The 23,079-nt window shown below is 41.4% G+C and overlaps 1 protein-coding gene across 1 annotated transcript; it reads left to right on the top strand.

Annotated features, from left to right (window-relative positions):
• Positions 1 to 17,710, top strand: HHLA1 (HHLA1 neighbor of OC90). The gene is made up of 16 exons (XM_075706313.1): positions 1 to 76; positions 1,572 to 1,631; positions 2,765 to 2,845; positions 3,310 to 3,393; positions 3,489 to 3,572; positions 5,258 to 5,341; positions 6,505 to 6,561; positions 6,670 to 6,756; positions 7,529 to 7,621; positions 8,841 to 9,038; positions 9,167 to 9,169; positions 9,578 to 9,649; positions 9,886 to 9,957; positions 16,850 to 17,006; positions 17,365 to 17,447; positions 17,667 to 17,710. Exons 1-16 carry the CDS (start codon positions 1 to 3, stop codon positions 17,708 to 17,710), a joined length of 1,335 nt encoding a protein of 444 aa, XP_075562428.1.
• Positions 17,711 to 23,079: the final 5,369 nt, after the last annotated feature.

Genomic DNA, 23,079 nt, shown 5'->3' with positions numbered 1-23,079 from the left:
ATGCAGTGGTTCTGCTGGTATGGGCGAGCGAAGATGAGCCTGGGATTTCTGTGTCTTTTTCTGGTTTGCAACACAGGTAAGGACAATGGTTTGCGGCTCCCCAGGGAATAACCAAAGTGTCTCTTTCCCAAGTGCTTCCATAGCCCCATTCCCACGTCTGTGTCAGGCTTGTTCCTTTCACCCTGTGCAGGCAAGGCTGGTGAGCTGGAGCTCCAGGGCTGGTGCTGTGCAGCAGGGCAGACCAGATGAAGGCAAATGTCTACTCTTGGCTCCATGCCCTGAATCTGGAGTCAGAAGGGTTTATATGGAAAGAGAGAGAAGGGCTAGAAGAGCTCCTGCCACCTAGATTGTCAGTCCAAATTTAGCTCATGCTTAAGTGAGAGCTGTTAATACAGCTAACTAGCATGGTATGAGGACTCATGATTTACAGGCCTTGTACCATGGATTCTCTATAGGGAATTTTTCCTTTATATATGTATAAAGAGAGAAGGAAAAAGAGAAATATTTCCAGGGATTGTCTTCTGTACGAGGTATAGATTTTTGTACGAATAAGGACAAGTACTCAGGTTTCACCAGTTTAGGTACAGCCAGGTCATGCAGTCACATCTCCTCTTTCTTCTGCTGCTTCCAGTCCTACAGATTTCCTCTTGCTGAAGAGGAAATTGAACCCAGGTTTTCTACTTCCTCGTGAGAGCTCTGCCCATTAGGTTATAACATGGTGCAGGGCATTACCACCACTGAGGTAAGCCCTCACCACCAGCCCCCAGGAGAGGACTTCTCTCTGGGGAGTTTGGATGGACTGAGAAGCTGAAGCTTCAGAGGGGTGTAGGAGTTTAGCATTTGCTAGCACTGGCTCATTTGAGGAGCCTTATGGATTACTCTTTGCAGGCACTCAGCTCTCCACTGGTGGGATAGGGATAGGGATAGGGATAGGGATAGGGATAGGGATAGGGATAGGGATAGGGATAGGGATAGGGAGCCTAAGCACCAAACACCTGCACTTCAGCTTGTCCTGTGATGTCTAAATCGCTGCTCTGCACCTTGTTGGTCACTGGGGGAATCCCAGGACGCAAGTCCAAACTCCTGAGCCCAGCTCCAGTTCATTCCTCCCACAACACAGTTCTTGAGAACAGTACTCAACTGAATTACTGCTCTGAATAACAACCGTGCACACAGCCTGTGAAGATCTGTTTAGATTTGCCCTTATTGTACTATGTACCCTGCAGTCAATGTGGTGTGCAAGCCTAGTGCAGACCTCTACAATGGTGTGCTACTATTTTTTTTTGTTTGATTCTTGAGTTAAGGGGGCAAGCTCTGGTATTTAATCTGTTTTCTTTCTTTGAGTGGCAGTTAAAGGGCCTGGCAAATCCTTTAGGACATCCTTGTTCTTAGGTGCTTGATCAGCTGCTGTTGTGAATACTCAGTGGCCTGCTTTGCAGTGCTAATGTCCATTGGTTTCTGAGATAAAATGAATGAAAACAACAAAGTAACCCAGGCAGAGAGCTCAACAGAGAATTGCTTGGTAGCTCAACAGCAAAAACTGTTTCTCAGTCTCTTTTTTCACTTCACAGCCTCATGCCTAAGAAGAGAAAATAAGAGAGAGAAGCCAGTGGCAGTGCTGGCTACTGCAGGTAACAAGCAGCACATCAGGAGCCCCTGTCCGGGGGTGTTAATGGGGGTGGGAGGTGTTGTGCTGGACACGGAGGTGGTGGCAGAGGGGCCCCTCTCCTGTACAGCCTGCGAACCCCAAACCACCACTGCCGCAAGGGCTCCTCACCCAGCACAGGGCTTGCCCAGGTCCCCGGTCAGTTTAACCTCCATCCTTCCACGAATCTAAAATGTTGTTTTCTCTTTTTCCTTTCTCTCCTTCACAGGTCTCCATTCCCTTTTGTTTTCCCCTTCCTCTCTTCTAAGCCATGGACAAGCCCTACTTCTAGCCGTGGGGTGCAGCTTGGTTTCGAAACAGTTAAAAATAATACTGATGTAATTGGAAAATTGTATTTCTCCCCAAAATTTGATTTTGTTCTCATCTCAGCTTTCTGTGCTGCTTTTTCTACCCTGCTGTTTTTTCTCTCTCTGTCATGCACACACAGACCTTCCTCCTCGCGCGCGCACACACACAGATACCACACTGCTCTGCTTCTGCATGACTTTGTGGGAGGGAAGCAAAAGAACATCTTTATAAATTTTGACCTGGGAAAAACAAATAAACTTCAACAGAAAGACGACATGTTAAAATAAAAAGTGTGATTCAGCTACAGCCAATTTACTCTGTTGTAGCAGTATAGCCATCAAGGTAGCTGGGGAAAAAAAAAAAAAAATTAAAAAAGCATGTAGCATTGGGGAAGGGGGAACATTTCCCAGGAACTTCCTCCTCCATTTGGGATCTGCAAGGAGAGATCTGCTGCACTTTGGGCAGTAACTGCACAGTGGCCAGCACGAGGAGGCACTGGAAGGCTGGGACTGGCTCTGGCTCCCGGCAGCCCGCTCAAGGGCGTGCGCAAGGGGGTAGCAACACAGAGCCCCACCTAAATTTTGGCCTACCGTTGCACTGCCCACTTTATCCTGTTATTTTCCAGACCCCTCTCTGCACTCCTGGCATCTTTATTTTCTCACCACAGGTTTTTCAGTGCACCCCGATACATAACCTGCTCGTTTTGTTTTTCCCATTCTGGAAGCTTTTTGCCATATACGAGCAGGGGATTAACAGCCAGTTCCTGAAACCCCCACGCAGGCAACTGCTCAGAGACCCCTTGTTTTTCAGAGCTGCCTGCGAAGGCTGTGGATCTGGCTGCTGTTAACCTGACGGAGCTGGTGAACACTATGCTGAACACAGTGCTCGGAGGTAATGCGACAAGGCCAGGCAGGGCACGCAGGCTGTCAGCCGGGTGCTGAATGAAATACAGGACTAGCGGTGTTAGCAGGAGAAGCCATCAATGCATGCCGTCTGCCTCCAGGATTGATTCTAGGAGCAAGTTACCCTTGCGCATTTATAATGCAGATAGCTGTCTGCCCCAAAGAGTTTAGGAATTAGTGTGTATTTATATATAGACACAACATAATTACTTATGGGATGCCTTTAGAAAGTACTTTATAATCCAGTGTATGTTTGATTAAAAAAAAAAAAAAAAATTAATACAAATGATCCAATGATCCTTCCCTCAGTGGAAATGAGAAAGAATTGTGTCTCAGGCAGCTGTATAGCATCAGCACCTCAGGAGTCTTTTAGAAATTAAATGAGCAGAGTCAAAACATGCTGTTCTCTTAATTTGTTCCAACCACTAATAGCATGGGCATGTGTTTCTGCAGGTACCAAAAAACTTTTCTCTTTGCTGAGTGTCACGTCTTACAGCTCATTTGCCTTCCACAAAGTGTCAGTCACCATTTATAACAGTGAGTGTCCCAGCGCTTTGCTCCATGCAGGAGCGTTTTCTCTCACACAGCCTGCGCATCAAGACACTGATTTTTTTCTCTGTCTCTCCTTACAGTTTCTAACGTGAAAAATGTTGACCCTGGCAAGTTCCCTATGCATTACTGCTACTGTTTGAACAATGTGACAAACGACTTGACAGGTGGGTACGCAAGAGAGGTTGGCAATTGCATGTTCTTAAGCTGAATTATTTCCTTTGGAGCTGAAAGCTGTAGCCTGAATTCTGCAGACTTATTCCATATGAGCAGCATTGCCATACTGAGGTCACCAGCCATTACGACAAGTGGCTGCTCTGAATCCTGGGGGACAGTGGGTGAACTCCGTCTCAGGTGGCTGTGCCCAGCCAGCCAGTCTGGGATGGAGCCATCAGTCAAGAGACCAGCGTGGTTTACCTGACAGAAAGACCTCCCTTTCCTCCTCGGAGTACAAAGAGGAGAGCAGGAGAGACAACCCAGCAATGTATGATACATTCCCCTAGCCACTTTCACTCTCCTGAGATAACCCACAGGAGGTGAACAAGGGCTCCTCTGCACCAATAGATTCCAATAACTTCAGTGAGCCCAATAGGAGTAAAAAACAAGGATTAACATCTTCTCAGAGCAGTTTAATGGAGTATAAAACACTGCTGGGCAAACCCTTCACCTGAGGTGGGTGTTGGTCTCTTCTCCTATGTAGTTAGCGATAGGACGAGAGGAAATGGGCTCAAGCTGCGCCAGGGGAGGTTTAGGTTGGAAATGAGGAAAAATTTCTTTACGGAAAGGGTGGTCAAGCATTGGAACAGGCTGCCCAGAGAGGTGGTGGAGTCACCATCCCCAGAAGTGTTCAAGAAACGGGTAGACGTGGCACTTGGGGACATGGTTTAGTCTAGTCTGCCCTTGATTGGTTTAGTGTGGACTTGGTAGTGTAGGTTAATGGTTGGACTGGATGATCTTAAAGGTCTTTTCCAACCTAAATGATTCTATGATTCTATGATTCTGTGATTCACATCCCGGATCTCACAGTGTTTAAACACTCCAGGATGGGTCTGAGCACTCTAATTCTATGGCTGGTTAATGTCAGATATCGAGAGCAGCTCAGCAGCTAGGGACCAGAACCCATACCCTCTAAGCTGCATGTGATGAGCCACAATGGCTTTCATGGTTTTTTTCTGGACCCACACATCTCAGAAGCCTTCCTGCAATAATGACCCAGTCTGCCTTGAAGGATAATGGGGAAACTCTAATCTTTCTGCCCCAAATCCAGACTACCTTGGTGATTCGAGCATCCTCCCAAGTAGTAAAAATTGAGTGCCCAACACAGGGCTCATATCTGTCCCTCCCTAAGTGAGAACACTGACCTGTTACTGCTGGAACTTGTTACAAAACAGTTGTAACACCACCACCACTAGTCATTTTTTGAGCTGACAACAACATCATCGGTATGTCTGAAGTAGACCTCAGATGCCTCCTGGAAGGTCCTACATGCAGACAGGCAGTTAGTGCAGGCAAAGCCTACAAACTTTGGTTCTCCTTCTACATTTAAGCAGACTAAGTAGAGTGTTACTTTAAATTGTTCTCTTGAACAGATAAATTCCATTTAAGTTTACTTTTGGGCACATGGGTGCTATTTTGGATATCATCTCTGAAATACACTTCTGCAGAGTATTCTAGTGGCTTCTTAAGTCCACTTGCATTCAGCAGAAACATTTTGAACTTTAAGATATTTTAAACATCGTCACGTACAAGCATATATCCAAAATATGATCACATATAAAAGTGATTTTCTCACTTACCATAGATGATAGAATATGTGTTTTCAATTATAAACTTTCTCTATTTTTTTGTCTAGATTTTACAGCTTTACTTGTTGATATTATTGGAAACTCCACCAGTTATCTCACAGAAATTTTCAAATCCACTGCTATTCTCTCAGGTTTGCATTTCCTTTTAACATTTATCATTGTCTTATTTGTCTGATTTACTCCTGGCATGGATTCAAGCATAGCAATGTATATAAAAGCCTATTGCTTTTATTCAGCAGCATTTTTCTTGCAAAGCATGGACTGCAGTTGTAAACAAAGTCTCCTTAGAGGAACAAGGTACATATATAATGTGTATATACATAATATAGAGACATACATGTCTCTATGAGCAGCTATGTTTTGTTTAAAAGTTTGGTGAATTATTATTAAATGCTGATATTTTGCAGAATTATGATTCCCAAAGAATAATTATGGGCTATATCATTAAGAATTTTTTTTTCCAGGTAAAAATGCTTGTAATTCAGAATTTTAATTAGATAGAAATATTTCCCCAGGAAATATTAGCATTTGGATTTGGAGCTGTGTCCTAGTTTCTTCCTAGTAGGAATTTTCTTCCTAGTAGCAGGCATAGTGCTGTGTTTTGGATTTAGTATGAGAAGAATGTTGATAACACGCTGATGTTTTAGTTGTTGCTAAGTACTGCTTACACTAGTCAAGGACTTTTCAGCTTCCCATGCTCTGCCAGGTGCATAAGAAGCTGGGATGGGGCACAGCCAGAATAGTTGATCCAAACTGACCAAAGGGCTATTCCACACCATATGACGTCATGCTCAGTATAGAAACTGGGGCGGGGGGGGTTGGCCGGGGAGCAGCGATCGCTGCTTGGGAATTGTCTGGGTATTGGTCGGTGGGTGGTGAGCAATTGCATTGTGCATCACTTGCTTTGTATATTCCTTTATCGTTGATTATTATTATTATTATTATTATTATTATTATTATTATTATTATTATTATTTTCTCTTCCTCTGCTGTCCTATTAAACTGCCTTTATCTCAACCCACAGGTTTTCCTTTTTTTTTTTTCCCGATTCTCTCCCCCATCCCAGCGGGGTGGGGTGAGGGTGAGCAAGCGGCTGCGTGGTGCTTGGTTGCTGACAGGGGTTAAACCACAACAAGCTGGTTTGAGGTTTTGTCAAAAATCAGACCAGAAGGAAAATATTTGGCTAGTTGTAGTAGCCAAATGCCATTTTGTGTTTGTGTTTTCAACTGTTTAAGATAATATCATATAATGAAAACTGGTAACAATGGTCTGTTCTACATTTTTTGCCTTTCAGTACGTCAGAGCAATGATTCAGATTGTATCTACATCTGTGTGATGACAGGGCAGACAGGTAAATGTTAAAACCATTCCACCCCAAGATATTGCCCTACTTGCTCTTGGTAATGGCTTATACTAAAAACAAACATTTCTTGATATTTGTAAGCATTTCTATTTGCAGGGAGAAATCTGTCTGACTTTTGGGCAATGCTGGAGAAGTCTCCTGTTATTAATTACACATTTTCAAGTAATATGTCTTCTGACCCGGGTAAGTACATCCTGGGGAATAAAGGGAAACAGCAACAACAATGAGAACCACATCCAGGTAGCACTTGCAATGAATACGCCACCTTCTTCATGTCAAAATATTTTTTAAAATATTATTTTACATTTTTATTATTACTTATATATATTCACACATTATTGTATATTTTATTATCATTAAAATAGAATTATATGTTATTATAAGTGTAATTTGATATTTATATTATAAATACAAGTAAAATTTACAAACTTTAAAATTATTAGCTACGAGGTCTTCTAGTGGAGGAACAAACAAAGCCTCCTGGGATGAGAGCTTTTACAGAATTCAGCACTGGACTGGGCAGGGTCCCTGATGCTCTTAATCTAAACAGGTACCTCCCTTAAATCTCAGCACAAATTATCTCCTACCTTTACATGAGTTACCTTCAGAAAGGAGCTGACTATGTTCAGCCAGTGTGCCGCACAGGTCCTCCACCCAAAACTGCTTTGCCAGGTTGAGCTGCACTTCAGATGCTCACCTCTTATTGCTGCCCATGATTATTTCTCATTTTCAAAGCTTGACTAAAACAGGCAGACAGTGAAATCAGTGGCAAATTCACCTGTGCTGAAAGCTGTAGGTTGTTTCAGTCCTTTAAAAAAAAAAATAATCAAAGACACTGTGACAAAAATTACTTTTATTTAAAAGGACAACAGCTGTTTCTTTTATACCAGAACCTGATTTCTTTCTATTTTGTCACACAATATGTGATGGATGGTGACCTTCTCATACCTTAAAGATCTAGATTCAATTTTTTCAAGTTTCATGAAATTACAGGAAGACCCAAACAAAACAGTGGATCCATCAGCACAGCATGTGTGGACATTTAAAAGTGAGCAAATATTGTCAGACCTATATTTATATTCTCCTTGATTAACATCTTGATAAGTGATCATGTATGTTTGCTGCACAGCACTGTGATGTTGGACTGTAATTACAGAGTAGTAAGTAAGATAAAACAGAGTAATAGATAAGAGTAAGATAAAACAGAGTAATAAGTAAGATAAGTAAGATACAACTTTGTCCTAAACAGCAGAAGATCAGGTCAGTAATGCACTGGATAGCTGGAGGACAGAAAAACTGTTGTAAAAAGCCCCTCCCCCCCCCCCCTTTTTTTTTTTGCCATTTTATTAGAAAAAAGAAGTTTTAGAAGGAGGCAGAGAAATAATAAAAAAGGTTGTTTTAAAGTTAGAAAAATATTGTTCAAACTGTTCCCTCCTTTTTTATTGTAAACCTTTCATTTTTTTCTTGATCTTTGACTTTAGATGATGTTCAGTTATGAGTACCTGAACATTTCATAAACTTCAGTGCATTTAGCTTTGCCACAAGGCTACAAGATAGAAAAGTGCTAGTCTGGCTCATTTTGAAAGTGGAAAAGCAAATCTTTGTACTCACTTGCACATAGTAGCAGCAACGAGCAATTCAGGATTATACTTCATACCTCCTCGTCAGTGCAGCTGCATGTCTACAACAAGATTTCTACATTTCCCTAGTCAATCTGCTGTCTTGTTAGAAGCTCTTTTATTTTGCTCAACTGCACACCAACCCTTGTTATCTCTTCCAGCCCCTAGTGTCACTCCTGTCACAAAATGGCATCAGTTCTCAAATGCCAGTATCTGTCCTGCAGTAGCTGCCTGCTCCCCTTCACATAGACAAGAGCCTTCACGTCTTTCCTCTGTAGTGAAGCAGTTTAGGAAATAAAAAATAATTTATGTAAGAAAAAAAAAAACACTTTGAAGGAACATTTCTGCTCCTTTTTTTGTTTATGAAAACTTGCACATTAAAATGTTCTCAGTTAAAATTCAAACTTTATTGGCACTCCCCATGTTTTCCTGGAAAGAAAAAAACCCCAAACATAATTTTTAAAATTAAATGGAAAGGTGACCACTCACCTGCCAGAGGAAGCACTGAGGGGAAGGGGGTAGATGGGATTTTCTGGGTGTATTTTAGATGTTGTTGTCCCCCCAAGTGTTATGCTCACTGCTGCTGCAGGGCACCAGCATCCGCAGCCTGTTGCTGGTGCCCTCCCTCCATCCCTCTTGCTTCTCCAGCTACCAGGATCCCTTTTGCCCGGAACGGGGAGGGACACCTCACCACGAGGTCCCCACCATGGCCAAAGATGGTTGACGCAACAGGATCGGGGTTTCCATCACCACTGGTGGACACTTCTACAGCCCAAGGCAGCACCAGACCCCCTCGGAGTGCTGGGGGGAGCCGGGCGCCGTGGCCAGCCCTGCAGCCCAGCCCCGGTGAGTGCGGCCGGGAGGACTGGTGCCCGCTCTGCCCCGCCGGCAGCAGGGCTTGGCCAAAAGCTGGAATCACACCTCTGAGGTTGAGGTTGGGAGGCCCTTCAGGGAGACCCACTCTGGGTCACTAGTCGGTAGATTTTTTTTATTGTAGAAGTGCTAAAATCAGTTCTAGTGTCATACCCTTTGGGGAAACACTAAGCTTTGCTCCTCACAGACACCTCTGCCACCCAAGTCTTCCCTCATTTTGCTCCAAATACGGTAAGCAGACTTGTGAAAAAACAATATAGAGCTGCTGCTCTTGGTCTCCACCAAACATGCCTTCTTTAAATCCTACCTTTCCCTAGCTCGTGGACTCTTCAGGATCTAGCAAAATACAGCTTTTGTCCTTCCTTTTTCATCTTGACATTTTTATATGCCACTGGAAGTACTGGGTGAGGGACTCTGGCTGTTGAGCTGTCTCATAAACAGCAGTTCTCAGTAGGCAGATAAATAACAAATATCCTGACTGACACGAAGCATGTGTCTTTCTGTTCCCATAGCTGATGTGTATACATTTTGGATGCAGACAGTGTCTCCTCAAGAAACCAGCAAGCTGATGCAAACAGAGCCAGGTGAGATTGATCGGGGTAATAACAAAGTGTGTCAGTTGGCACATTTATGAAATAGAAAATAATATATATAGAAATAGGTGACTGTGAAGGTATTTATACATCAATGTCTATGTAAGTGTTTATTAGTGGTCTGTGACTTCATCTTTTTTTTTTCTGTTATTCTTTCAATCAACTTTCCTTTATTTTTTTTTCCTGTTAAGATGTTAAGGCATCTTATATTCTTTTCCCTCCTTCAGATTTGCCTTCCTCAGTACTGTCTACGCCACCCTATAGGCCTGGTGCCACACTGAAACTTTACTCAGCTACCAGTAAGTAGGTGCACATCATGCAGCAAAAATAGTAGTATGTTTGAATGTATATCGATACACAAATTTTCCCATGCAGAAACAACATACATGTTTAATTTACATGGTAACTTATGTATGCAAAACACCCAAAATGTATAAGGGACTGCTACCATATTTGTTTGTGAATCATACACAATCACATGTTCAAAATATAAATTATACTGTGGTGATAAAATTAACATAGGTACTCCATGTGTCAATTTTAACATGGATTGGTTATTGGAGAATCTTAAAATTCATTTATTCCAAAAGAAAATATCGTGCTTTAGATATCCCTATTGGTACAAGTAAAATTATGAAGTCAGTCCATGCCACACAAAATCTCCAGGATTGCCCAGAATTTACAATATTGCAAACTTCCTCCTCAGTTAAAGAAGGATCATTATCAACTAGATTTTCAGGAAAGCTCAGTTCTTCCTTTTAAGCACCAAAATAAAGAGTTAGAAACTAGAAGTTAATGTAAGATGATGTGCCACTCCACTTATAAATATCATATACTCATGTGGTCAATAAAATTATGTATACATGTAAGTATTTAGTAAGAGATTACATGCTTTGAAAAACTGGACCTGATTCAGTGCCAGGAGGGGAGTCTGAACTCTGGGAGAATCCAGCATCTGCTTTGGATGCTGAGCATGTGCGTGGCTGAGTCCAGGCTATCTACTCCCAGATTTACAAAGTCAGAGCAGAGCTCAGTAGTACAATGGGAATAAATCTCAGCTGCAAATCCCAATGCTGGGGACTGAAGATGACTAGTTCAACTCCTAGGTACCAGCATCATGGACACCTAAAACTAGGTAAAATGCACCCCATCCTGTAGACATCTTTAGTACCCTTGGGGTTCTTCCACTCCCAGTCTGGTGTCCTTGCTCCCAGTGGCCACAGTGGAAAACAAGCCACTTGGCCAGCTGAGCAGCGGGCAAGGTACAGCTGAAGTTGCATGTATGTCACAGTTCCTGATTATATGTTCCCCATTAACCTGGTAGTTAAGGAAGTAAATATGAGGGATACGTTGGTGTATATGTTCCAGCATTGATACTAAAATGGAAAGCACATCAGTATTGCTATGATTTCATACTGCTGTGGTATTTGAAGGGAGAATCCAGACTGTCTGTTCTGGGATCCAGACAAAATGTACGTGCCCATACTCCAGACTCTGATTGTCATTATCTGCTGTTCAGTGCAGCAGAATGTTTTTAGTGAGAGAAGAGAAATGTGGCAGCTATCACTGAGGTCAGTGTGAAAACCCCTGCAGTGCATGAAGCTGGGGTAATACCTGTGCTCAGCTCAAGACTAGAAAAGAAAAAAAAATGGTCCCCACTTTTCCGGAGTAAGCAGATGGCTCAATTCCAAGGTTTCCTAGCATTAGGACTACATCCCACCAGTTTGACTGCTTAGAGCTGTGACGGAGCTATGAGCTCATGGGACACTCTGGGAAGAGGCTGTCCTTGCTCCCCCCGCTTGAAGTTGACTCTGCTGCTACCACAAATGAGTGGGAACACGAGCCTTGCTGGGTGGTGAGGACTGCCAGAGGGAATTTTGGAAATCTGTCTATCAACTGCTTGTGTTTCTGTGTGGCAACTGTCTGAGAGAAGCATAGAAGCTGGGTAGTGCAAAGATAATAGATCGGACTAAATTGCAGGGTTCTTCAGTACCGTTTGGAACTGATATTATAGATAAAACCAGAGGAGTCCAAAGAACTAAAATGTCAGTCAAAAAAATAATTTTTCAAAGGTCTGTTTGGACATCTAGGAAATAGAACAACAACAAAAAAAAAGATAATATGAGCAAATAAATGCCTGCAAATTCTGAAGGATGGTAGGCGAGGAGAGCAAAGGGAAATGCTGATTATATGGTTTGTGATGGATTAGTAAGAAACTGCACCATTCTGGTATTGTCAAGGGAAATCATGGGTCTTTGATGTGGGTTCCTAATAGATTAACTAAGAGTAAACTGCTGTTGATAGTTAGCCTGTCAAAACAGGAGAGGCAAAATGAAAAACTGAGCATCACCAGCAGGATTTTGCATGAAGGGAAACTGCAGCCCTTCTCTGCTAGTGGAGCTGACTCAGAGCATGGGGGAGGCAGCCACCTCCCGGGCTCCATGCAGGCTACCCTCACATCTTCATTTTGAGATTACTTGGAGGCTTAAAATCCAAATTCTGCCCTGGATTTCCTGCTAATCTCACCATTTCTAACAATATTTTGAATACTGACTTCTCTCAGCACATTGCTGAATTCCAACACAACTTTACTTGTCTGTAAAGGGTTTTTTTTAGGGGGTAAATATATTTGAGTCAGAGAGAAAGGTTCATTCACAAGTCTTCAATTTTTCTGTCACTGGGAATAGGTGAACAGTAGTATCTTACAGTTTTAGTGCCATTTGCTTTTTCCCTTGGTTTTGCTGCTGTTGCCTATTGCAGCAATCCAAGACCAGGATCCTGTGGTGGTTGGCCAAGTTTATCATCATATGTTGGGTTGCTTGTCTTCTTTTCTTTTTCTTTTTAATTTTTTTTTACTCATAGTATTAGAAAATAAAACATTTGGGAGCATACCCCTCAGTGGGGCATCTGTTTCAAGAAGTAAATAATGTTATCAGAGCTAAAAGTACCATGAAAAACAAAGTTTGACAACAGCTTCAAGTGATCATAGAAACACAAGTCCTGCAGAAAAGCAGTGTCAAGGAAGAGGGGGAGGAAGCTATTGCCGGGGAGGCCTGAGAACACTGCAGTAAAAAAACTATCTACTGAGACACATTTCCAAGGAGAAGACTCACTGGTGCTGAGCCAAGGAGCAGTTCTTGATGTAAAAGGCTTTTTGAACCATGGAGACAGGAAGATAAACATGCTTTTTTGCTCTTTCTCTCATTTTACTCCTGTTTAAAGAGCTCAGAATAGCAGAGTCCTCATCTTATCCCCCATGACATACATTGGTTGCATGAAGTAAATGAGACAATGTCATATCACATGAATATAGTTTGACTTCTTGACACTCCTGATGGTGTGAAGAATTTAAGATGAACTAGGTCTTTTTGTCTTGATTGGGAATGGAGAAATATGCTATGGTAATTCTCAGCCATTGAAAATTCTGCACAAAACCAAAGTTCTCTGCATGTCTTGTTTGCTTTGGGTGAATTTGACTTGAGGATTAAATAACAGCCAGCCAACTGGAAGTTGCTGGAGTGGAATGTGTGACTGGACTTGTGGTGTGCACAGTCCAGAGTTTGTTCATGTGCCAATTGCTGTCTGGTGGGCAACACTGGAGACACCGGAGAACCTAGGACTGGGAACCAGCCCATTTTGAAAATGCTGGGAGACATGGATTTCAATGAGATCAGGGAATGGAGAGTCACTAAATGCCTTTCTATCAGAAACCATGATGACAGAGGCTGTCTACCTGTATATATCAACCATGCATTTGGGGAAATAAATCGAACAGTGGGATTGCAAAGCAGTGAAGGTCATCCACAATGCTCTGAAGACTGAAACATTATTCCAAGAAGTAATTTCTTAAATCACAAAAGTGGATGCCAACTGATAAAATATGCAAGTGTGCATATTAGGGCATGCAGGGAGGGATATTGTAAGTCTGAATTATTCACAGTAGCCATAACATCGCTTTTCACTGGCAGCAAAATTTAATCTCAGTGTCAGAAAGATGTGATATTGAGTTAATAATAGAAAAGTTTGTTTACTGCAGCAAGAACTGGTCACTTATCTGCCTGTGACAGTAATTTCAAATAGACAAGAGCAAAGCTCTGCACAGGGAGCTGTTCTTGCGTTTTCTGGCCTTTTCTGAATGACTCAGTTTCTTAGGAAAGAAAATTCTTAGAGAAGAAAGTTCTGAAATAAATTACTGCTTTTAATTCTTTTTTAAATTTCAATCCAAATCTGTAGGAACTTATGAATTGAATACAAAAATACATTTCACAGTAGAAATTTATTACAGAAGAGATATAAAACATTACTATGAAGCAGTGAAAATTTTAATTTCAACAATATGAGTATCCTATCAAATCTAAATAAAATTAAATACAACATTAATTGAAAGAGAATTTCAACATTAAATAAATATAGTATTATGTAAATGCAGCATTAATTTAAAATTAAGTGATTATCAAAAATGAAAACCTTTAATGTTTAACTTTCAACTTTTTTATTTGAATTCTCTTTCCCACATAGATGAATCCAAATTGAAATTGCAGTCATTTAATGTACATTTAGATAAAGCTGAATTACTGCTGGCAAAACACATAGCTTGAGTCAAGCATTTGACACTGGTTAGGCAGGATAGGCAGTACCCACTTCGATGGAGACTGAGATTCATTGGAGGGTGGCCTTCAGCAAGTTTTAATTCACAGCAACTCTAACATTACTTTTCATGGACAACTTCTATTAAAACCTCATTGCCTCATGCTATGATGTTCAGTTATTAACATGAAGAGTGTTTATTAAAGCAAGAAATCATTAATTTTTAATTGCCATCGAATGGAAAAAATCAAGGTGTGCCAAATGCTATTAAGCGGACAAAGCCTAATGACATTCATGCAAAGCTGCTAAGATTAAGAGAAATGGGGCTCCCTCTTGCCCATCCCGACTTTACCTGATATTCATGTAGCGCCTTTGACACACAACCGGTTTTCAGAGGGGCCCATGAGTTTGGGAGCTGCAAGTATCTGCCCATTACTCTTCCATGTGTCCTGCTACCTTGGGCAAGCACTGGCAGAAGAGAAATAGTTTCATAGTGATCTCTTTCAGGTTGGCAGAGCCTTTATTTTCCTCCTGCCCAAGAATGCCATTTTATATTAAACTTCTTGTCAGCACCAGACGACTCAAGCTTATTTCAACAGAACTTCATTAGTCCAAATTTAACCTCCGTAACCTCTCCTATCACATAACATAAGATGGCCTAAAGCTATAAAGCATGTGAGATGTGAACCTGGAAATGCAATTACACTGTCTAAGGGGATTATACTCTGCAGGTAAGGCAGTTTATCTACACGTGGCCAAAGCCTGCTGCTGGTTACACAAATGGAAAAACTAGTTGACAATGACACTGCAGCTGCCTTCACTCTGCACATTTGGGTTCTTCCATCCCAATGGGTGCATGTGAGGAGGACACTCACATCATACAAAATGTGCCCTCTCACAGCCTGGTCCCTGGTTATCTTTTCAGAGCCCCAGCACGGTGTTTGCAGGGATGACCCTTATTTTTCAGAGTGCTGGTGTCGGGGACACATCCCTTTGGAAGGATTGCTGTATGCAGAGGAAGACACGATGTGTGTGCATGCAGCTCCCCAGGGTCAGACGTGATGCCTTGCAGGGCAGGAGTCTTCACTGCAGCAACCCAAAGTGTGCCCTCACACACAGCATCTCCTCTTCAGAGTACAGTCATTAAATATGCAAAGGAGAGGTCGTTACATGCTTATTTTAGCCATGCCCAGGTAGCCTTTTAGCATATTGTAAATATTGCTTTTTTTTTTTCCTAGCAAGTCCTTTGATTCTGACCCATCATAACACAACTGTTAGCTAAGGTGCAAGATAATGTGTGGCAGCAGGTAATGAAGACAAGACTGTGGCAAATGTTAGGTTTTTCTCTTAATATTATGAAGAAAAGCCCTGAAAATCTGAAAACAGTTTCAATTTTGCCTTACCTTTTCTCAATTTCTCACATTTTTACCTTGCCTTCTTTTCTCTTTTCTGTAACTGAAATGGAGTCTGAAGAGAGATTATATTTGACACTGAAAAACCACATAGCAATTCAGGATTTTGTTATAAGCTGTCATCACCTATTCTGTAGTATTGCTTTTTCTGCAGTCTGGCACAGCTGCATTTGCTGGCGGGATGAAATGTTTAGTGTGCAAATGTTTATCTCTTGGTGCTGACTGCAGAAGATTCAATGAAGAGAGTAAACTAGATATTTTCCTTTTAGTTGGCTCAAGAGGGGGCAGAGGGAGTCCATCCCCAGGTACACCACTTCCCTAAATTTTTCTTAAGTTAAAATAATATAACGGTGGTCACTTGAAGGAAAAAATGCTGATTAACCAGATGGCTTCTGGCAAACAAATAGTAAAATGGAGAAATTATTCCTACCTTCCTCTCAGTGCAGGCAAAACCTGACCTTTTCTCCTCCAATTACTTGTCAGTTTTCATGAAACCTGTAGGAATGTATTTATGCAGAGCATCTTTACTCATCCCTAAAACTGGGCTGAAAATAGCTCATTATTCAAGTCACTAGAAGCAAGAAGGGGAAAACTGACAGACGGAGAGGTGGACAAAGAGAAAGCCATAACCTCTGCATAAATCATGTTTATTTAATGAGGCTAAAAAAAGTGATGGAGAGAGCAGTGAGAGGCTGTTTATTAGCTCGGTCATATTTAATCTAGGATTCAGATTTAGAGGGTGGGTGTAGTGGAAGTGAATTTTTCATTAAAGTAGTATATGCCTACAGAAAATGTAAAATATGTGTACAGTGCTGTTCTTTGTCTTGCTGTTTTGCCCTGTGGAAAACTGATGCTTCAGTGGCAACTGAACCTCCATCTAAACAGGTAACAATAAAAACCGACATCTTTAGAGTTGTTCCTTATATTCATGATAAATAAAAACAACATGGCTTTAAGTCACAAACCAGTAATGATAAATAATAATAAATTGAACAGAATATTTGTGCTTTCACTCAAGCAACTTCCAGGCTATGCGTTGTTTTCTTTTCAGTCATCTGCCTGCCCCAGATTTGATTTTAAGATACCTATGTGAGCTTATTAAGCTGCATGTTTCTCATAGCCCAGATAAGGCATTGCAAGAAATGTAATGGGACAAGTATTTGAACTAGTTCAGAGTTGTATTTTTTCCTAGGATGTCCACAGGCGATCCTCAAAGAGTCCCGTGTGACCTCGCCTCCTGTCACTCTTACAGTGCAAAAGATCAATCCCTGTGTGATGGAGCTGTGTAGGTTTTTTCAGCTGTGCCTCTGTGTTGGTCAGAGAAGATATTCCAGAAAGGAAGCCATGAGGTAAAACCTGGCACTAGTTCCTCTCTCTCTCTCCCCCTCTCTCTCTCTGCTTAAAATATTCCATTGGGTTTTTTTCAAATGACAATTTTCAATCACCAATGCTTAATTTTGAGAGTTTGTGGCTGCTGGCTGAGACCCAGATGGGTCCCCAGTCCACCGATCAACACCTGATCTGGCTACCAGGATTCAAACTACATGAATAAAGCTCAGCGGAATTTTTCCAAATATCTAATGACATCTTTGAGGTCAGAATCTAGCTTTTTGTTTCCATATTTAATATTAGCAGTAGGATGTGCATACATCTGTGCTTATGAAAGATAACAAGCTACTACTCTCCTAACTTTAACTACATCTTTAGGTACTGTGTTGAATACTATTCCTGGTTCTTGAAAAATGCAAGTTATGTCTGTGAAAGAGTCAAAAGAGTTGCTTACTCCCACAGTAAGTATATTTTCTCTTTATATCTCTACATACCTAATTATGAAGGTATAAAAAAAGTTTTAGGTATCCAAAGAGTATTTGCTGTCTTTCATCAGATAGCTATTTTATCTGATAATAATTTTTAAGAGATTACAAAAATAGTTTATTTAACCTTCATGTATGTATTTCATATTTTCCTTGTAAACCTCTTCTGACGACAGTTTTCTTGTGTTCTTCCAGCATTAAAACAAAAATGCCTTAAAAGAATCTGCATATTGGTCTAGAGTACTGAGGAATTTTACTGCAAATTGGAAGATCGGTGGCAGTTTTAGTTGTCTCTTTCATTTCTCAGTGTAAAAATCAGGATGCAACATTATTTGCAAATATTTGTAACAAGAAAAGCTCTTAACCAGATGTTAATATAGAAATGTGTCTTCATCCAAGGCATTGTAAAAATAATGTGTAAAACCAGATGTATTTTATACAAGTGATATAACCGCAATAAAAACATTGAAAGGCTTTTCAAAATTGTATTTCATAAAAGATATTTACGTGGTTGGCTAGTGAATGCAAATAGTTTATTCTAGTTTTATTTACAATTAACATAAAGTAATCAAAATGAACAAATACAAAATAATTTAAAAGCAACCCAAAATACTGAAGACAAGAAGGATTTTTCCTGGTGTTAGACACACGCAGATTATCCATTATTCCAAATCAAGGGTCTCCCATTGCTTCAGCAACTCATCTAGTGCAGAGCTCAACCAAGGAAATGTTCACACCTTTTGTGCTCCCACTCTGTGATATATTTGTGTGAGCTCACCAAGATTCATCTCCTTCCTTGTATGCACCTCTGGTGAACTAAAAGCCAGTTCTAAAAAAGGAAAGAATAACCAAACAAATTGCACAGTCCTACATTTTGCTACACTACAGTAATATGATGCTACTATCAGCCCAAAGTACATCATCAAGCCATTAATATTTAAAAATAAAAGATTATTTGCACTACAGCTGGTGCACATTGATGTTTCACTGAAGAAGTATGTGTTCAAAGTCATATAAAGCCAAAGAGAAAAGTGGCACCATAAGGAACGCTGCCCCCAGGGAGAGGTGGGACACAGCAGCCCTCTTCCAAAATACATTTCACTGTTGTGCCCAGTAGCATGATGGAAGCATTTCTGTCACATCAAAGAGCAGGATAGACTGGAGTAGTAGCAATTACAGTTGATATTGAAAGTTAGGCCAGTGGAAGAAATGGGAATGTCGATACAGTGAACATATTAATCAGGTATGTTAACATGGCCATGGTACTTCAATGCTGTGGAGATATCTCGCTCTGCAGCACCTCTCCTCACTCAAGGTAGGATCATTTCTGCTGTGAAGACCTGGGTGAATTACACCTTTGTGCAACTGTTGCTTTTAAATCTCATAAAAAACTCTTAAAGCCTGAAGACATGATTTAAAAAAAAAAAAATCTACGTTGTTTCTTACATTTTTATCATTAAGTTTTCTGGGAACTGAGGAAGAAGAACATGAAAACAAGAATATAAGGGGAGAAAACAATTATTAAAATCAGTTTATTTTCTGGGTTTTTTTAGGTTCGAATAAAAAGACAATATCAAAAGAAAAATATTTTTGGAAAAGACTTCCCTTTTAAAAGTTTGTTTTATTATTATTCTAATAAATTTAATCAGCTCTGAGTTGTAGCACTGCACTCCATGCTAAAGGACACTTCTGTGTTTATAAGAAATCATTCTGTGTTTTTCCTGCAGGAATACAAGTCCTTGGACAGTGCTAACCTCTCTATAGTGTGATAGGCTGTGCCTGAGCTGTGTCTGGCACTGGGGGTAGGTCACAGCCGTCTCCACTCTAAGGTCCTGGGAAGGGCTGAGAGCTACTGCCTGAGTGTGTTCATGGGGAGAGAATTAGAACGTATCACACACTTATGGACATCTTGTGAAAGGAGCTGAGAAAGGATTAGCGGTACCTGTCCTGAATGACAACCTTCTTGTCACAGTTGTTTAAGACTTACTGTTTGTCTTTCCCAGAAGAATAATGAAAATTAATGAGAAACTATGAAATAAGAGAAGGAATGAAAAAGCAAGGCTCCATGAAAAAAATGAACACATTGGCTGCGTTCAAAAAAAAAAAAATTTTTTTTCCATATTCCAGGGTTTTCAGTCCTGCAAAGCCTCTGTGCATGTTTGGCAGAAGTACAGAAATGATGGTGGCATACTGGCAAATCAATGTCTCCGAGGACTCATGCTTATTCTTATGCCTAGTCAAGCCCACCCTGATTTGTCAGGCTGAAAATGTTTGTCAAGGCAGTAAAAATGCACTTTGGGCAATCCCTGGAGACTCCAACTGGAAGCACCAAAACTCACATGAGAATTAACTTTCATATTATTAGGGCATAGGTTCTGCCATGTTTCACTCTTCTGTAAAGTTCCTTGATAGGGCTGGTCACAGAAATGGTATGACTGGACCCTGTCCTTTTCCTGGCAACGTGTCAGTACTGAATTGATACAGAATCACAGAATCACAGAATGGTTGATGTTGGAAGGGACCTCAGGAGGTCATCTGGTCCACTCCCCCTGCTCAAGCAGGGACACCTACAGCCAGTTGCCCAGGACCATGGGGCTCTGAGCAACCTGATCTGGTTAAAGCTGTCCCTGCTCACTGCAGGGGGTTGGGCTAGATGACCTCTAAAGGTCCCTTCCAACCCAAAGCATTCTATGATTCTGTGTTTCTATGATTCTATGATTCTATGTCCAGATTGCTTTGGAGTATCTCCAAAGGAGGAGAGTGGGAGAGAGACTCCACAACCTCTCTGGGCAACCTGTGCCAGTGCTCGGTCACCTTCACAGTAAAGAAGTGTTTCCTGATGTTCAGAGGGAATCTCCTGTGTTTCAGTTTGTGCCCACTGCCTCTTGTCGTGTCACTGGATACCACTGAAAAAAGCCTGGCTCTGTTCTCTTTGGATCCTCCCTTCAGGTATTTATAGGCATTGATGAGATCCCCCTGAGCCTTCTCTAGGCTGAAGAGTCCCAGCTCTCTCATCCCTTCCTCATATCAGAGACACTCTAGTCTCTTAATCATCTTTGTGGCCCTTCTTTGGACTGCCTCAAGTTTGTCCATGTCTGTCTCATACTGAAGAGCCCAAAACTGGCCACAGCACTCCAGGTGCAGCCTCACCAGTGCTGAGCAGTAGGGAAGGATCCACTCCCTTGACCTGCTGGCAATACTTTGCCTAATGCAGCCGAGGATACGCTTAGCCGTCTTTGCTGCAAGGGCACACTGCTTACTCAAGTTCAACTTGGTGTCCACCAGGACCCCAGGTCCTTTTCTGCCAAGCTGCTTTCCATCTGGGTGGCCCCCAGCATGTATTGGTGCATGGGGTTGTACCTCCCCAGGTGCAGGACTTTGTAGTTCTTGTTGATCTTCATGAAGTTGAGTTGCTGGAGCATGTCCAGAGAAGGTCAACAAAGCTGGAGAAGGGTCTAGAGCACAAGTCTTATGAGGAGTGGCTGAGAGAAATGGAATTGTTTAGCCTAGAGAAGAGGAGGCTGAGGGGAAACCTTATCGCTCTCTACAGCTACCTGAAAAGAGGTTGTAGTGAGGTGGGTGTTGGGCTCTTCTCCCAAATAACTAGCGATAAGACGAGAGGAAATGGTCTCAAGCTGCATCAGGGGAGGTTTAGATTGGATATTAGGAGAAATTTCTTCACAGAAAGAGTGGTCAAGCATTGGAACAGGCTGCCCAGAGAGGTGGTGGAGTCACCGTCCCTGGAAGTGTTCAAAAAATGGGTAGATGTGGCACTTTGGACATGGGTTAGTAGGCATGAGGGTGTTGGGTTGATGGTTGGACCGATGATCTTAGAGATCCTTTCCAACCTTAATGATTCCTAGTTTTTACTTTCATTAAAATATAATGCAGCCACCAAGCCAGGAAACATGAAATTATGACTCTACCCTTAATTGGTTTAGTGGTGGACTTGGTAGTGTTAGGTTAATGGTTGGACTGGATGATCTTCAAGGTCTTTTCCAACCTAAATGATTCTGTGATTCTAAGTTCCTGTTGGCCCATTTCTCCAGCCTGTCAAGGTCCCTCTGGGACCTCCCTCATGGCAGCATGACTCTCTGGCATATCAGCCACTCCTCCCAGTTCAGTGTCATCTGCAGACTTGCTGGGGGTACACTCTGCCCCAGCATCAAGATCATTAATGAAGATGTTAAGCAAGACTGGACCCAGTACTGACTGCTGGTGTACATCGCTAGTCACTGGTCTCCAACTAGATTTTGCACTGCTGACCACCACACTGTGGGCCCCGCCATTCAGCCAGTTTTCAGCCCACCTCACTGGGCTCACCCAGCCCATATATCAACAGCTTCTCTATGAGGATTTTATGGGAGACAGTGTCAAAGGCCTTTCTGAAGACAATGTAGTTCACAGGGTCTTGGAGGAGCCATGCCTTTTGTTCACATAAGTATTTTTACAATTCCCAATTTGTCAGAGTTCTCACTTCTCCATACTAAAACTAAACCAGTTTGCCTTTGTTGACGACATCGTTGAAGGGTAGCTATGTCTGACCCTAGCAGAAAGCACACCTTCCCAATGAGGAGAAGCCTTCCCAAGCTCATTGACTCAATCTTCCCCTGGATTTTAGTCAGCTTTGGAACAGAGCCACCTTGGATAGACAAGAGCAGACTTCTCAACCCTGAGGAATGCCGGTGTTTAAAGCTGTATAATTTTTTACTCATCTTTCATCACTGAACACTACCTCTTGCTAAGTTATTAAAGCCATATTCACATGCCCCAGAGATTTTGTGAGTGATTAATAACAATGAGATGATTGTTATTTAATTACAGCCAAGAGTATTAGGGAAAGTTACTATACGGTGAATGCACCTGCAGAACAGACTTCTTAGTATAGATCCTTTACATGGCTGGAGCTATGTTACCAAGATACACTGTGGGCATAATGACTTTAAGAAATCTCATGGAAGAATTAACTAATAAATGTTGAAGTGGGTTTGATAAAGAAAGTGATCACATGGGTGAGGTATATATCGAAGTTGGTATAAATAACTTGGTACTGACTTTGTCGAAATCCATTTGTTCTCCACACAGCTGCTTTTGAATAATATCCCTCAAGGTAAGCCTTTCTAGATGTACTCTGTAATACAGGAATCGGGAAGAAAACAATGCAGAATAAGCTATTTGGGACTGTGGAGCTGTAGACTAAAGTGTAGGTAAGAGATTTTGGATTGTAGACCACAAATATTTAGAGCTGTTAGATTTATAACCTCACCCTCTGATGAAATATTACAAGATTTTTTAATAGAAATGAATGCAATATTTGACCTCAGGGGAGCAGATAATCAACAGCAGATACATATTTGAAAACTGATAAATAAATGTTCATTTATTTGGCTGTAAAAAACTCCATGCCTGACTTAGAAAATCATTCTAAATTTAGGGTAAAGTGTAACTGTAGTTCAAAACTAATCTATTGTCTGTCATTTAATGCATTCTAGTGCAAGGCTTTTAGCTTCAGAAGAATTCTTTACACACATTTCTGTAAGGACAAGCACACCCAGAACTTGAAGGTCTCCAAACAACATAGTGTTTATCATTAGGAAAATGTATGGTA

Source organism: Pelecanus crispus, chromosome 2 (assembly GCF_030463565.1).
Source record: "Pelecanus crispus isolate bPelCri1 chromosome 2, bPelCri1.pri, whole genome shotgun sequence".
NCBI lineage: Eukaryota > Metazoa > Chordata > Aves > Pelecaniformes > Pelecanidae > Pelecanus > Pelecanus crispus.
Note: the sequence above shows the minus strand (reverse complement) of the source record. Positions and strands in the feature narration are given on the sequence as shown.

What these genes read in the sequence shown, in the direction of transcription:
- HHLA1 (XM_075706313.1), top strand. Translation starts at nt 1, where the DNA reads ATGCAGTGGTTCTGCTGGTATGGGCGAGCGAAGATGAGCCTGGGATTT. An exon ending in GAAACTTTACTCAGCTACCA is followed by an intron (nt 9,958 to 16,849) that starts GTAAGTAGGTGC and finishes ATTTTTTCCTAG; the next exon opens with GATGTCCACAGGCGATCCTC. An exon ending in AAGAGTTGCTTACTCCCACA is followed by an intron (nt 17,448 to 17,666) that starts GTAAGTATATTT and finishes GTGTTCTTCCAG; the next exon opens with CATTAAAACAAAAATGCCTT.